This window comes from Eschrichtius robustus, chromosome 1 (assembly GCF_028021215.1).
Source record: "Eschrichtius robustus isolate mEscRob2 chromosome 1, mEscRob2.pri, whole genome shotgun sequence".
Lineage (NCBI taxonomy): Eukaryota > Metazoa > Chordata > Mammalia > Artiodactyla > Eschrichtiidae > Eschrichtius > Eschrichtius robustus.
The window spans coordinates 28,087,443-28,101,807 of record NC_090824.1 but is presented as its reverse complement, the minus strand read 5'-3'; the positions used below and the strand labels follow the sequence as shown (position 1 = coordinate 28,101,807).

General features: G+C 54.0%; 1 protein-coding gene across 4 annotated transcripts in view; it reads right to left on the bottom strand.

The window, feature by feature from the left end:
- Window positions 1-14,365, bottom strand: part of LTBP2 (latent transforming growth factor beta binding protein 2) — a 100,333-nt gene that overhangs the window by 8,594 nt on the left and 77,374 nt on the right. For 2 of the 4 annotated variants that reach the window (XM_068542714.1, XM_068542704.1), the window contains 9 exons: window positions 10,012-10,131; window positions 5,020-5,139; window positions 3,806-3,928; window positions 3,468-3,593; window positions 1,999-2,121; window positions 1,770-1,895; window positions 1,259-1,381; window positions 464-595; window positions 64-189 (listed from right to left, as the gene is read on the bottom strand). In XM_068542714.1, coding sequence (XP_068398815.1) covers window positions 64-189; window positions 464-595; window positions 1,259-1,381; window positions 1,770-1,895; window positions 1,999-2,121; window positions 3,468-3,593; window positions 3,806-3,928; window positions 5,020-5,139; window positions 10,012-10,131 — 1,119 coding nt within the window. The remainder of the gene's footprint in view (window positions 1-63; window positions 190-463; window positions 596-1,258; window positions 1,382-1,769; window positions 1,896-1,998; window positions 2,122-3,467; window positions 3,594-3,805; window positions 3,929-5,019; window positions 5,140-10,011; window positions 10,132-14,365) is intronic. The other 2 variants (XM_068542723.1, XM_068542729.1) reach the window with 2 other exon arrangements.

Genomic DNA, 14,365 nt, shown 5'->3' with positions numbered 1-14,365 from the left:
GATCAAGGGCCCAAGGGCCTTCCCCTCCCTGGCTCAGAGCTGGCTAGCCCACAGGCTTCTCACCAACGCAGTCCCAGCCGGAGGGCGAGGTCTCGAAGCCCTGGTCACAGAGGCAGTGGAAGGAGCCGTCGGTGTTGTCGCAGAAGCCGTGGCTCCCACACATGGTGTCGTTGGCACACTCGTCTATGTCTGTGGGACAGTGGAGGCTACAGTGTAGGGTGTGCTCTCTATTCGCTGGGAATTCTTATTTATTTGGTCTATTAACACCAAGATTTCTGAAAGCTAACTTCTGAATACAGGAAAGGAAAACTCTAACACTGATATTCCTCTTCAATTTTTGTGTAAGCACTGCTGTTTGGAAAATACACAAACTTCAAACAGCTGCAAAAAATAGTTTCTAGCTGGATACATGAAAAATAGGTGTCCTCAGGCTTCTCACCCTGGACACCCCCTCCTGACTCACCAGCGCAGTCTCCAGTCGGGGCCACGTGGTAGCCGGGCTGGCAGCTCGGGACACAGCGGTAGGAGCCGGGGCTGTTCTCACACCTCCAGGCCCCACACGCCGAGTCTCCGAAGTCCTCACACTCATCAGTGTCTGTCCCCAGAGTCATGAGAGGGGACAGAAGTGGCCGGGTCACTACTCTGGCTCCACCTCTCTGGCATTAAAAGGTCATGCCCCACAACCTCTGGGGTCCTTGATCTGTTTCAAACTACTGTGCTCATGTCAACCCCCAAACATCAAGTTCAGGATCATTTCCCCTGACCCGCAGGGCGGAGCGTCTAGGAGGTGAGCGCTCTGCTATCTAGGAGAGCGCTGAGCTCTCAGCCTCTGTGACACTCCTGTCCCCCACACCCTGCTCTCTACAGCAGAGCACTTTCTACTTCTCTTTATAGAAAACCTTCCCCAAAGTGTATTACGGAGAGTCGTCTTCATATCTGTCTCCCTTGGTCAATTTCAAGATTGTCCATAACTGTCTATTTGTTCCAGCAGAAGACACTGAACCCAGGTGGTGTTTAATAAATATCTATTGCATCAGTTTGGCTTTAAAAACTAGATCGTGTGCTCTGCTAGCACAAGGACATCCTGAGACAGTCCCTGAGTCAGCAGAGGCTCAATAAATGCATTGGATGATTAATCTGTGGAAAGTTCTCTGCTTCCCGGAAGCTGGGGTTCCAGGTCCCAGGGAGCTGAGGAGCAGGCAGAGTGGAGGGGACAGACGTGGGGAGGAGCCCCGTTTGCTCCCCCCAGAGACCTTACCCACACACTCCCCGCTCTCTGGGGAGGGCTGGAAGCCAGTCTTGCACAGACAGTTGAAGGAGCCCTCAGTGTTGACACATTGCCCCCCGAGACACCGGTCAGTGACTGCACACTCGTCCACATCTAGAATAGAGACATCCGTCAGCAGGACCAGCCATGGGTCCCCAGGGCCCTGTGCAGCTTCCTCTGGGCCCTGAGGAGCCCATAGGAGGGCCAGGGAGTGGCTCGAAGTAGGAAAGTGCTGGAAGGTCCGAGGGAGAGTCCAGAGCTGGAAGCCAGAGGCCCGACTGGGGGGCAGAGCCCTGGAACTGGGGCTGTGTCAAGGGGAGAGAGGGTGAGGGCACCTGCCATAGACACCATGGAGAGGCCCTGGAGGAAGACTGAGTCCCTCCTGACACCTGGCTCCCATCTCATCACTCAGCCTCCTATCTTCCCATCCTGGGTGGGACCGTGAGCATTTTATTTCAGTATTCTAGATAGCCTCTAGCGCCCCCTGCTGCTGGCTCCTCACCCTGGCAGCTGGCGCCCCCCTCTGCGCTGGCAAAGCCGGGGGCGCAGAGACAGAAAAAGGACCCGTGGCTGTTGAGACACTCGCCGCGCGGTGCGCAGAACTCCTCTCCCACGCACTCGTCCACGTCTGCAGGGAGAAGATGGGCTGTGCTGTCTCCCGGGGATGCTCCCGCCTCCCCGCGCACTCTGCCCCCGTTCCCGTCCCCGGTGGGGAGACCGGAGCCACTCACCCTCACACGCGGTGCCATTGGCCAGCTGGAAGCCCGGGGGACAGAGGCACTGGTAGGAGCCAGCCGTATTCTTGCACTCGCCTCCCAGGCAGCTGCTCTGGGGGTCTTCACACTCATCCACATCTGCAGGGCCACACAGGGAGGGGGGCAGCCGATGGCAGCACCACCCAAGGGCAGGAGCCAACGGGCAGGTCTCCAGAGGACCTGGCACCTGCCTGAGGAGACTGGACCCATAGGGGCATCGTTCCCTTGTAAAGCAGCACAGCTGGGAGAAGCTGGCGAGGGAGCCTTTGGGGAGCAGGACGACTGCAGCTCCCTCCTTCTGTCCCAGCTCCCCCTGCCTCTGGCAGCTCATACAGTGCCCACCTTGGGGACACTTGGCCTCTCCCAGCAACCCTGGCCTAGGGTGGCCGAACCCCACTGCCCTCATCATGGCTGAGATTTCACTGAGAAACAGTGGGAAGGCAAATGAGAAATAAGCCGAGGAAGCAGATACAGAGAACCTGAGAATGTAACAGAAACTAGATTATTTAAATTGGCCTACAGATTGCCTGGTACAGGCTAAGGTTTTTCAGAATATGGTCCCAGCACCCACCCTTACAAGGAACCCTTGAGGACCCTGTTAGATGACAGATCCCAAGGGCCCCCGACAGAGGTGGATTTAGTAGGTCTGGGGCAAGGCCCTGGGAAGCTGCCTGTTGAACAAACTCCCCCAGCGATTCTGACATGCGCTGAAGCTTGTGATCCAGTGGCTCAGTGGTCCCCTAGACCCAGATCTGCAGTCGCCTTTCCGACTACTGTTGGGCGAGGGGCAAGAATAGGTGTCCCCAGCTGGCCCACCATCTGAGGTGAGCGCCCTTCTCTAAGGGTGATGGGTTAGTCTCCCGCTCCCCGTCTGCGCTCTTCTCCCCCAGGGGGGGGCCTCTCACTTCACAGGTGCGGCCCAGGGCGCCCTGCTCGCAGCCCCTGCAGGAGAAGGAGCCGGCAGTGTTGGTGTAGACTCCCGAGGGGCAGACTCCCAGAAGGGCACACTCGTCTAGGTCTGGGGCAGACAGCCAGCCAGTCACCTGGGGGCCTAGGAGGCCTCCCTCCACCTGGTGAGGCAGGAACCACCCCACGCCTCTGGTTCCCTCTCTGAGCTTGTAGGACTTTCTGGGGGTCCCTGGGGAAGGGGAGGCCCTGGCTGTGGGTCTTCTGTAGGGCAACCCCAGTACCCTCTCCCCAGGATGCTCCCGGGGCAGCTCTGCCATCAGCTTCCCTCTTGCCTCCGTGACTCTCTTTTCCTCCCGTCCTCATGGAGGAGGAAATAGAAGCCGTCCCTGGGGCCAAGTCCATTCACAGGGTCCTCTAGCCTAGCCTGGAGACCCTCAGCATCAGCCCCAAGCTGGGGGACAAATGGAGTGTTCTTTGAGAGGTAAGAGGGCCTGTGTTCTCGGTCCCTCTCTGCCAACCCCCCTCCCCCGGGTTACCTTCGCAGGCGGTGCCGTCCTCGTTCACCCAGTACCCACTCTCGCAGGCCGAGCAGGTGAAGGAGCCCTCCGTGTTGAGGCAGAGGCCCGCGGGGCACGAGGCCCGGCTGGCACACTCGTCAACATCTGAAACAGGCCATTGAGCTCTGTGTGGGGCTCTGCAGGACAGACACGCCAGGCTAGCCAGAGACCAGTGGGGCGGGAGTGGGGCAGGGTGGGGGAAAGGACGGGTCTCGCAGCCACATGTTGGGTCAGCATGCTCAGGGATGCGGGGCCAGAGGGAAGCAGCTGCAGTCTGACTTGCTGTGGACAAAGCGTGCTTCAGATCTTCTTTGTACCTTGGCAGCCCTTCTCGTCTGAGGTGACCTCGTAGCCCGGCTCACAGGAGCATCTAAAGGAGCCCTCCAGGTTGATGCACGTTCCATGGGTGCAGACCCCAGGGGTCAGACACTCATTCACATCTGCGGGAGAGAAGTCCAGGATGGCGGGCTGGCCTCATCTCCCTCACGCAGCCTCCATCATCAGGCTGAGAGCATCTCAATTACGAGGCCAGGGAATCAGCATTCAGAGGGGCCATAGGCACCCTGGGAAGGACACGAGGTCCTTCCTGCTCCTGGGCCCACCTACTTAGACAGGGTACCCTTCTCCCCTGAGCTCGCTGCCCCCCTGAGCTCACTTCAGCTCTATCTAGTGACACAGAACATCCTGCAAATTCCTAGAAAAGGGGGCCAGGTCCCCCAGCCCTGGGACTGGTTTGGCCCATCTGAGGACACCTGGAGTCAAGTGTCTAAGACCCCTGACTCACCTTATAGTGAGTCTGAACCTCTCTGGTCTCCTACCCGCCAACCAGACTGGCATTATCTCATGTTCCCAGCCCACCCACCAGGTTCAATAGGTGAGTGGGCAACGCAGAGAGAGGGCAAGTTATGCCTGGGTGCCTGAGTGGCAGTCTCAAGGGCCTGGGAAATGTCTGCCCTCTCCAGAGCCTCAGAGCGTCTATTCACAACTCAGTCCCTCCTGGCATTCTGAACCCTGGGTCCTTCTTCCTGTGGGGGCTGAGGGGAAAGAGCATTCCTCCTACAGATGACATGCAGCACCCCTCCTCCTGGAGGGAGAAGGGCACCCGCTGTTCAGGTAGGCATTGCTGTTAGACACTGAGACATTGAGATGCAGAAGAGCAGAAGACCTTAGCTCCCTGGGAAACACACCACCGGTGTCAGCCTCTTCCAAAGACGCTTGGTACCTCACTCTACCTAGCAGGATCCAGCCACAGAAGCCGCTGGGACCTTGGGCTGTAGCTCCTGGACGGATATGGCCAAGGAGCTGACGGGCCCCCCCCACCCCCCGCCCCGGCTGATTCAGAGGGCAGAGCACCAGTAACTGAAGCACACCCATCTCATCCCCAGCGTCATCTGGGAACCCAGCCAGGTCATGGAGGACAATAGCCTCCAAGCCACTTCCCTCTGCCCACCCCTTCCCCTTCCTGTTGTGGGCTCATCCAGGGGTTCCAAGGCCAAACAGCCCCCTCAGTGCCTTGGCAAGCAGCCCTCACCTACACAGCTCCCACTCTGGCCCCTGTAGCCCTCCTCGCAGGGCAGGCAAGTGTAGGAGCCGGGGGAGTTGACGCATCTCCCGTCAGGGCAGGTGCCAGCGTGATGGCATTCGTTGATATCTGCAAAATAACAGCCCCCCCCCCCTTGGTCATCTCTGCAAACCACAGCACATGGGTGGGCTGTGAAGAAGCAAATCCTTGACCCTGCCCTTGGCTGGGGAGAAGGAGGGATGTCAGTTTACGTACTGATGGAAACTAGGAAAAAGTGAGTGCTGTCCTGTGTTCCCAACCCCACCTCCCATCCACTGTCCTGGACAAAAGAGAGATGGAAGACCTTTAGGAAGGGAGACTCCCTGGTGAAGGACGCTGCCCTTCCACTAGCTAGGGGAGGGTGAGAGAGCTTGACTTCATGAGCTGGACTCTTGGGAAGGGCCCTCCTATCTCCCTTGCTCCTTTACAAGGGGTGACAATGACGTGTTTGGACGTGCTTGGCAGATCCCAGAGGCCCCAGAATAGATCCTAGCTGGGCAATGAAGGCCAAATGGGCTTCCCTGCACCAGGAAATGAGGACTGAGGATGACCCCCCCAATCTTAGATGTGGCCAAGACCAGCCTTGAGGCTGATGCAGAGTGAAGGGTGGAGGCTGGCAAGGCTTCTTGGCTGGAGAAGAGACTTTTCTTCTAGCTGAGAACCACATAGAGCTCCAGCACCCACTCTGGTGACATCCAGGAAAGTCAGCCAGAAAGGATGAGTCTGAGCACCAACCGGACAAGTAGGGGAAGGGGTGATCCATGGAGAGAGAGAGCAGCCAGTCCTGGGAGAGTGACAAGCAGCGGGCGGGTGAGCTTTCTCCCAGGAACTGCATGCAGGGCTCTTCCCAGTGTGAAGCTTGCATACTGGGGAGTCCACCATCCAAGGTGCCCAGGCGACCTGGGCTGAGTTAGGGAGGTTGTAACACAGGGATTGAACTCGGGGTCAGGACTGCAGGAGGACATTCTGCTCCTCCGGCCCAGTGTCGAGGCTCCCAGTCACTCTTCAAGACAGACAGATTGACCGAGCGCCAGATTTACCCTCCCTATGTGGATAATTGTCATTCTCCTGCAGGAAGGCCACCAGTTCATGTAGATTCAGAGGCCCTACTGCCCAGGAGGAAGACCTACTCAGCACCCATGGAGGAAAGAAAGGCAGGAGGCAGGGCCAAGGGTCAGAACACAGGCTTTCTGCAAAGGGACTCAAGCCAGCGGCTGTCATTATAGAACAGGACATGGGCCCGGAAGTGGAGGGTGAATGTGAATCTCCTCTGAGGTTGTTTGGTCTACAGAAGACCGGGTACATCAAAGCCCTCTGTCCCAGGGAGCCAAGTACCTCTCAAGGTCAAAACTTCACCCTGAGGGTCCACATGAGGAAGACATACACAGCGCAGGTGGTTTTTCAGGTGGTGCGTGTAAGGAGATACCCAGAACTCCCGGGCAATCTTGGGGACACTGAGATAAGGCTCACCTCTGGAAAGAGGGCAGCCAAGAGCCCCTAGTTGGGCTGTGGTGACACCAGGCTAAACTATTCTAAGGGCTTCTGTAAAGACAGAGATGGAGAGAATGAGACAGAGGTGGAGGAAATGAAGGTCCTAGGGCCACCAACTTTGGCCAGCACCATGGCCTGCTGGCCTTGGCTGAGGTACCGAAAGAAAATGGGCAAAGCCATTGGGAATTATCCACAATTCCTGCTTCAGGGATGCGAGACTCCGGGATGAAGAGAAAGAGAATGAGGCAAGGATCCTCCTCTAAGACCACACTGAGGAAAAATGGAGTCTTTGGACCTCTCCTGCAGGGATCAGGCAGGATAGGAAGGAGATTAGATTTACCAGGAGCAAAGGGCCCTGAGGTCTGCCCTGCCCCAAATGTTCTGGGCACATCTGTAGAGGTGGTGCCCGAACTGCTTCACACTGGGCATGAGGAGACTTGCAGGACGAATGCTGTTCACTAAGAATTCCAGCTCTCCACTTCTGGGCCATGGTGGGCTTGTGCCTCCTGGTCCCTTGTGGTTGGATGGGGCCAGGGGACTAGTGCTGGCCAATAGCTATGACGTGTGTAATTCATGGGCCCAAACATTTATTTGTGTGCAAACCTGCAGAGTGTTCTTTCTTTCCTCCATGAACACTGGCCATGTTCAAGATGCTGGCTATTCCTTAAGCCAGGTTCTAGGGTGAGGAAACGTGGGGCAGGATGTTTCCTCATGATGGACATGTGGCCTTGGTCAGATATCAAGTTTGTGGTGTCCTAAATCACTAAGGTTGAGGTTGGTTGTTAATGTAGTATAACCTGGCCTATCCTGGCACACCACCACTGGCACACCTGCCACACCTCCCTCAGACCAGAGCCCCAGCCAGCGATGATCATGTGTGAGAGGTCTGTCAGCAGGTGAGAGAGGGAGGGCAGAGGGTCAAAGCAGCCCACAGTCTCCACCTGAGCCAGGGTAGGCCTCTTCTAAGTGGGGTTGGATATAACGGAGACACTAGAATAGCCGATTAAAGGAGCCAGATAAAGATTCTGGATGAAGTGGGTTCCATGTTAAAGGCACAGGCTCTGATGTCACCAGATATCTTGACGCTGTTCCACTAACCTCTTGGTGCCTGGAGCCAGATTTTTCTGCCTAGTCTAGGGTTTGAATTTTAATCTAAGCTTATGGTATGTTTTGGTAGCTTTTACCCTGGTCCTCGGGGGCAGGAGCTATCTGTCTTTTTATTACTATATTCCTAGCCCATGGCTGGGACCCAGCTGGCACTCAACAAGTGTTTGCTGACCAAAGAATGAGACCATGTGACTAACTAAACCTTCACATCCTCTTGGTATGAGGCTGCTGAAGAGATCCCAGAAGACCCAAGGAGACAGTCACCCCAGGGACCAGCTTGCCAGCCTGCTGTCTGTACACTGGGAGGATCCTGGAGCTTCTCTAAGCAGCACTGCAGCCTCTGCGTGAGGAAATGTGAAGGTGCTGCCTCTGTTCCTGTGAGAGCACAGGGTGGGGAGGGTGCTCACTCAGGGGCCAGACGCTCAGGTGACCTTGGACGTGGGTGGGGACAGCAGAGCCCTGGCAGTCTGCAGGGGAATCTAACCCCTTTCCATGGGAGCCCAGAGTCCTGGTACGATGGAAATGCCATCGAGACTTTGGATGGGCTGCTGTCCAGACCACTCGGGCCTTTCAGCAGAGACTTTGAGTTTAAGTGGAGAGAGTGGTTTCTTAGTTGGAAGAAGAAGAAAGAAGGAGAGGAAATTCACTGGGCTCTCGGGGTGATGGGCCGGGTCTGTGGTTATGGATGGAAACCTGGAGAAGTGTGCAGGCTATGTCCGTTTTTCTCTCAGCAGACTCAGAGTGTCTGCCCTGGGCCAGGAACTCAGCCTGACTTCCCAGCCGAGGTGTGTGTCTGGAACCTTTCCTCCGGAAGGGAAGGGGACAATCCAGGGTCACGGACTCGGGCGTTGAGGGGCGATTAGACGTGAGAGAGAACGGGTCCTCAGACAGTAGTGCCGCCCCCTACTTGCTGAGGGGCTGCATGTGCACTTTGTATGTGGCAGGTTATTCAGTCTTCACAAGAGCCCCTATAATTCAAGAGCCCCTATGGCCAAGATTCTCCAAGAGCGCCTATGATGGGCATTATGGTTTCCATTTTCAGACATTGAGACAAGAGCCAAACCCAGGCCTGTCTCCGCCAGAGCCTGTGCTCTTACACGGACTGGTTAGTATAAATTTGATATTTTTAATGTCCTGGTATTTTTCTTAGTTCATTTCCTTTAGTTTTGCTTTACTTTTTAACAAAGTCTAATGCCAAATTAATAATGTTCGATGCTTAAATGAGGCAGTCTATCAGATCCCTAGCACAGCACCCGGCACATAGCAGGCACACATCAAATGCTAACTCCCTTCACTCTCCCTTCTCCTGGAACATGCCAGGCTGTCTGTCCCCAGTAAGTTAGTGAGGATAAGGGAAGTGGGTTCAGGCTTTGATCATAAGTGGGCCTGAGTTTAAAGGGGGAGGCATTGAGAGGGGAAAGTAACACGCCAGGGATGCAGACAGAGCATTGTCTGTCCTACACCCCTAGTGACCTCTCCCCTTTGCCAAGACCTGCCAGGGCTCTGGACTCTGCTTCTGTGGTAGTGGCATTGGGAAGGGGGTGAGCTCCCTTCACCAGACACACAAGCTCATCTCTCACTTCTAGGACCCTCTGAATCCTGGCCCAGGGAAACCTGGAGGCAGGGAGGCGTCTGGGCCTAACCTTGGATCCAAGGCAGGACTTCTTTCCAGAGAGAGCCTGGATTCCCCCTCACCCCTTGCTGTCTCAGCCAGTCTTGGGAGCACATGACCCAGGCCTCTTGCAAGCATCTGAGACCCCCAGCCTGTCAGGGGGGTGCAAGTGGCAGGGCTACCAGGAGCTGACATGATGGTGGCAGGTTCAAGCCAGTCTGTGAGGACATCAGTTGGCAATGACACAGCCAACTTATGGCAGGGCCTGGGAAAGGGGGCCAGGATGAGGGCTCGTTTGTTCATTTACTCCACTAGCATTTGTTGGGGTGTCCAACACATGGACATTTGTCAGGTGTCCATGCATGGTCATCTAAGGATATGGTCCAGCTCTGAGGAACTCACAGCCTTAAAGCTTTAGCAAGTAGGCCAAGCCCAAGGCCCCAGGCACCTCCCAGATAGAGCAACCTTCCCTCTGCCGCATGACTCAAGGTGAGGGGCAGAGGTGCATGGAGGGGTGCTCCCGGGATCTCATGTACATAAAGTTACTGTGCTCCGTGCTGCCAGGACAGACAGGATGCCAAAATCCCACTGAGGGGACAGAAGGGCTCCAGAATCCACAGATAGGTCTCTCTGTGCACAGGAGGGGGCTCGGCATCAAGGGGCCCAGTCGGGGATAAGCTGGAAGGGGAGCTGGTGGTGGGCAGTGCACGGGGAGGGACCAGGAGAGGGTGGAGCGGCACCCCATTCCTTACCTTGGCAATGTCCCTTCTTGACCATCATGTAGCCCTGGTCACACTCGCAGTGGTAGGAACCCTCCGTGTTGGTGCACCGCCCCCCGCTGCACACCTCGGGCTGCTCACACTCGTCTATGTCTGTGAACACACAAAAAAGTCCTGAGTTGGGGCCAGCCCTGCAGGGGGTCCTGGGACATCCGTTCAGAGGCCAAGGCCAAGGACACCCATGCTGAGGCCCAGGCAGGGAAGGCATCCTTGCTGCAGCCATGAAGGGCAGGGTCTGAGACTGACCTAGCTCAGGCCCCTGCAAACTCCTGAGTTCTTTTCTCCTGGAGGGGACGGCTACTTTGGGGGCCCACGGGGACTCTCACAGCTGTCTCCTTACCCCAGTGCAAGGGCTGGTCTTGAGGTCAGGTGGCTGTGCCTATGGCACTATCTGAGGAAGCCAACGATGTCCCCCTCTTGACCCCAATAAATCCCCCAAAAGTCTGCTCCTAGAGTTCCTAGGGGCCTTCCTAAAGGTTAGGGATTGGAAATCACTGGTGGTCCAGTGGTTAGGACCAGGATGGCGCTTTCACTGCCAGGGGCCCTGGTTCGATCCCTGGTCAGGGGAGCTAAGATCCCACAAGCCACGTGGCATGCCCCCCTCCCAAAAAAATAAGGTTAGGGATTAAGCAGCCAGTGAGAGACAGCATCTTAGGCAGCTGTGGATCTGTCCATTTGGTTTCTGCCATTGTCCCAAAGCATAATGGTGCCCTGTGATGGCTTGAAAGCCCAAGCCTGGTCATGCCCCTCCCCTGCTGGGTTCCCTGCTGCTCAGCCTGCCTCACAAGGCCTCACCCCAGCCTTGCTGTGTATGTTGATCCCCACTGGTCCAGTCTCCAAGCCTTTGTTCACACAAATGCCTCTGCTTGGTTTGATGGCCAGCAGAGCCCTACTCCCATTCCAAGGATGGGTTCAGGGCTTCCCTGGTGGTGCAGTGGTTAAGAATCTGCCTGCCAATGCAGTGGACACGGGTTCAATCCCTGTTCCGGGAAGATCCCACATGCTGCGGAGCAACTAGGCCCGTGCGTCACAACTACTGAGCCTGCGCTCTAGAGCCCGCGAGCCACAACTGCTGAGCCTGCGTGCCACAACTACTGAAGCCCGCGTGCCTAGAGCCCATGCTCCGCAACAAGAGAAGCCACTGCAATGAGAAGCCCGCGCACCACAACAAAAAGTAGCCCCCCCGCTCGCTGCAACTAGAGAAAGCCTGCGCACAGCAACGAAGACCCAATGCAGCCAAAAATAAAGTAAATAGAATAAAGATAAATTTAAAAAAAAAAAAGGGTGGGTTCAATTTATCAACTCTAGGTCACTCTGGCCACTCCCCATTCCCTGCCCCCCACAGTCAAATTAATGGAGGACTCACCCTTGCCCCAACCCGTAGCAATGGTTCAAACACTTCACAGGGGCTTTGTGCAGATGAAATGAGATAATCCAGGTAAAGGGTTTAGCACAGTGCCTGCCTGACACAAGGTGAGCACTGAAGAAATGTTAGCTATTATTATTTTTATTCTAGCATTAATCCTACTCTATAAAATCCAAGCTCCTCAGCCTGGCATGTGAGACCTTTTGTGACCTAGCCCCCGCCTGGTTCTCTCACCTTGGTTGCTGCTTCCCACATGCCTCCTTCTTTTTCTTTTATGGTCAAAATTTTAATATCAAAAACTTATAAATGTTTGGTATTAGTCCACATACAATTCAGTTTTTGGTGTAAAGTTCTTTGGCCGCAAGAAAAAACACTTGGTTTACTTCACTAATAGGAATATCTCTTAATGCTGAGATGGCCTCTTCTTGGTATTTCTTCTGCTGTTGATTTCTGGCATAGTTATCTGTGATTGCATGAATGGAGTTGAGTGGAGAGGTTCTCATCATGTTTATCCCAAATAAGAGCACATATAGTAATCACATGATTACTATAGTAATGAGGAGGTACACAGGCAATACAGCTGCTCGATATTTTTGAGGCCAATAGGATAAGCCTAAGGAGTTTAGCCTAAGGAGCTTCTGCACGTGCTGTTCCCTTGCCTGGAGTGGCTTCCCACCCACCAGCTTGGCTGTTTCCTTCTCATCTCCCAGTGAGGCTGCCCTCGCCCCTCCAACCCATATGGCCCTTCCCAGGGTTCCCTTAGGAATCAGCCCTTATATTGAATAGTAACTGCTTTTTTTTCTCCCTGACTGCTGAGAATGTGCCTTATTATCCTAGTGTCCTTAGTACCTAGCCCAGACCCCCCAAAAGTACTTACTACATGAATGGAATAATAAGCATTTGTTTATAGACATGAGCAATACTTCATGACACTTTAGTGCACAGTGGAGTCACTGGCAGATGGTATAAAATGTACACTCCCAGGCCCGCGTCCAGAGATTCTGATGCAGCAGTACTGGGCGGGCCCAGGAACCTGCAGTTTAATAACTCTCCAGGCAATTCTGAAATAACTGGTCCTCCCTTTGGGAAGCTAAAGAGAACCTGATAAAGGACCCACAAACTGGTAGGGCCAGGATGACTGCCTGATAAATAAGCCTGGGAAAACTGACTTGTTCTATGGAGAAAAATGGCAATGGAAAAGACCCAATCTTAGGTCCACCCATGCAAGGATGGACTCCAGATGGATTAAAACATGTCGTGAAAGGCAAAACTGTAATTTGAATGAAAGAAGGTGTAGGAGAATATCTTTGTGAATTAAGAGTGGGGAAGGACTTGTTAAATAAAGCTCCCAAAGCATAAAAAATAAGGCAAAAAGGTGAATTTCAATACATCAGAATTAATGATTTCTGTTAAAAAAAGGACATGTGGATAAGGTCAATGGACAGAGGACAAGGTGGAAGAGTTGTCATATCTAAACCCAGGCAAGTATCTGGAATCTATAAGGAACTCCTAAAGAGCCACAAGAAAAAGCAGCAAAGACCACTGGAAAAGAGAGCAAAAGATAAGAACAAGCAATTTCTAGATAAGGAAACCCAAAGGCTCATATACGAAAAGATGCTCATAGGTACTAGTAAAGTAAATGTTATTTTAAATATTTAATATTCAAATAATTTATCTTAATCAATTATTTATATTTATATTAATTTCAATTCTAGAAATTGTAATGCCTTCTATTAATTAATTATATAAATTAATGAAATAATTTATAAATAAGAATAAAGTAAATATTTAAAATAAGGAGATATTGTTTTATCAGAGCAGCAAAATTTAGAAAGTGGATGTTATCCTGGATGAGGCCTCATCTCACCGCAGCCAGACCCCACTGGGAGAAGCTCTGACAGCTGACCTTGACCTTCCTGCCTCCTCCCCCAGCTGTCGGGTTGGCAGAGACATCCGGACACCCAGGCTGGCACGAGGCAGGACCCTTTGTCTGGGCCAGTCCTGGCGACACCCTTCCCTGCAGCAGCCACTGTTTGTCTCAGGCCAGCATCGCGGGCTGGGCCTGCAGGGAGCAGTGCCTCTGGCCCACAACACTTGCCAAGGCTGCGAAGCCCAGAGAAGCCCCTTGCTCCCGGCCTCTGCCGTTGATAACTCCAGACTGTTCTGAGCACTGCTGCCTGAGTCATCTCCCTGAAAGCTGGCTGACCTCATCGCCACCTCTGCTTACAAACCTCTGTTGGCTGCCACTGTCTGCGGAACAGCGACCAAACACTTCAGCCTGGCACTCAAGACACTTCGCAAACTGGCGTCGGCTCCTGACACTTCCTCTGCATACCCCGCGCTCCCATCACACTGGATTTATCATTATTCCCAGAGCACGCCAGGCTTGTTCATTGCTCTGCCCTCTGCAGAAATGGTTCCCTTTCCCTGAAGTACCCTCTGCTCCCTCCTTTCCTTCACCGTGTGTGTAAGGGAAGGTGTTGGAAGCAAACCATGATTTGGGGCCAGGGTGACTTTGATTCTGTTTCCAGCTCTGCCACGGCTCTAGGTGTGAGGTCTCTGGGTGGTTCAATTCACCTCTCTGAGCCTCAGTTTGCTAAACTGTAAAATGGGGATAGGGATTTGTGCTGCATGGGGTTGGGATGATGAGCTTCATAAATAAAGGGCTTAGGACGGTGCTGCCATATGAGAAGTGCTCATTAAATGGTAGCTGTTATTATTCTGTCCCCGCTCAAACACCCCTTTGGGAAACCTTCCCACATTCCTCCATATAGAACCAGTGCTTCCTCATCCCACAGTGCCACCATTCACACCTTACTCATTGCAGTAACCCTAGAGCTCACACAGCGCCCAGGCCAGAACCAGCAATGTGAGCCCCAAGAACAGCAGTGTCATTCTCTAGGTGAAGGATTCCAACTGGGTTATGAATCTTACGGCACTGCTCGGAAAGCGCTGCACCCT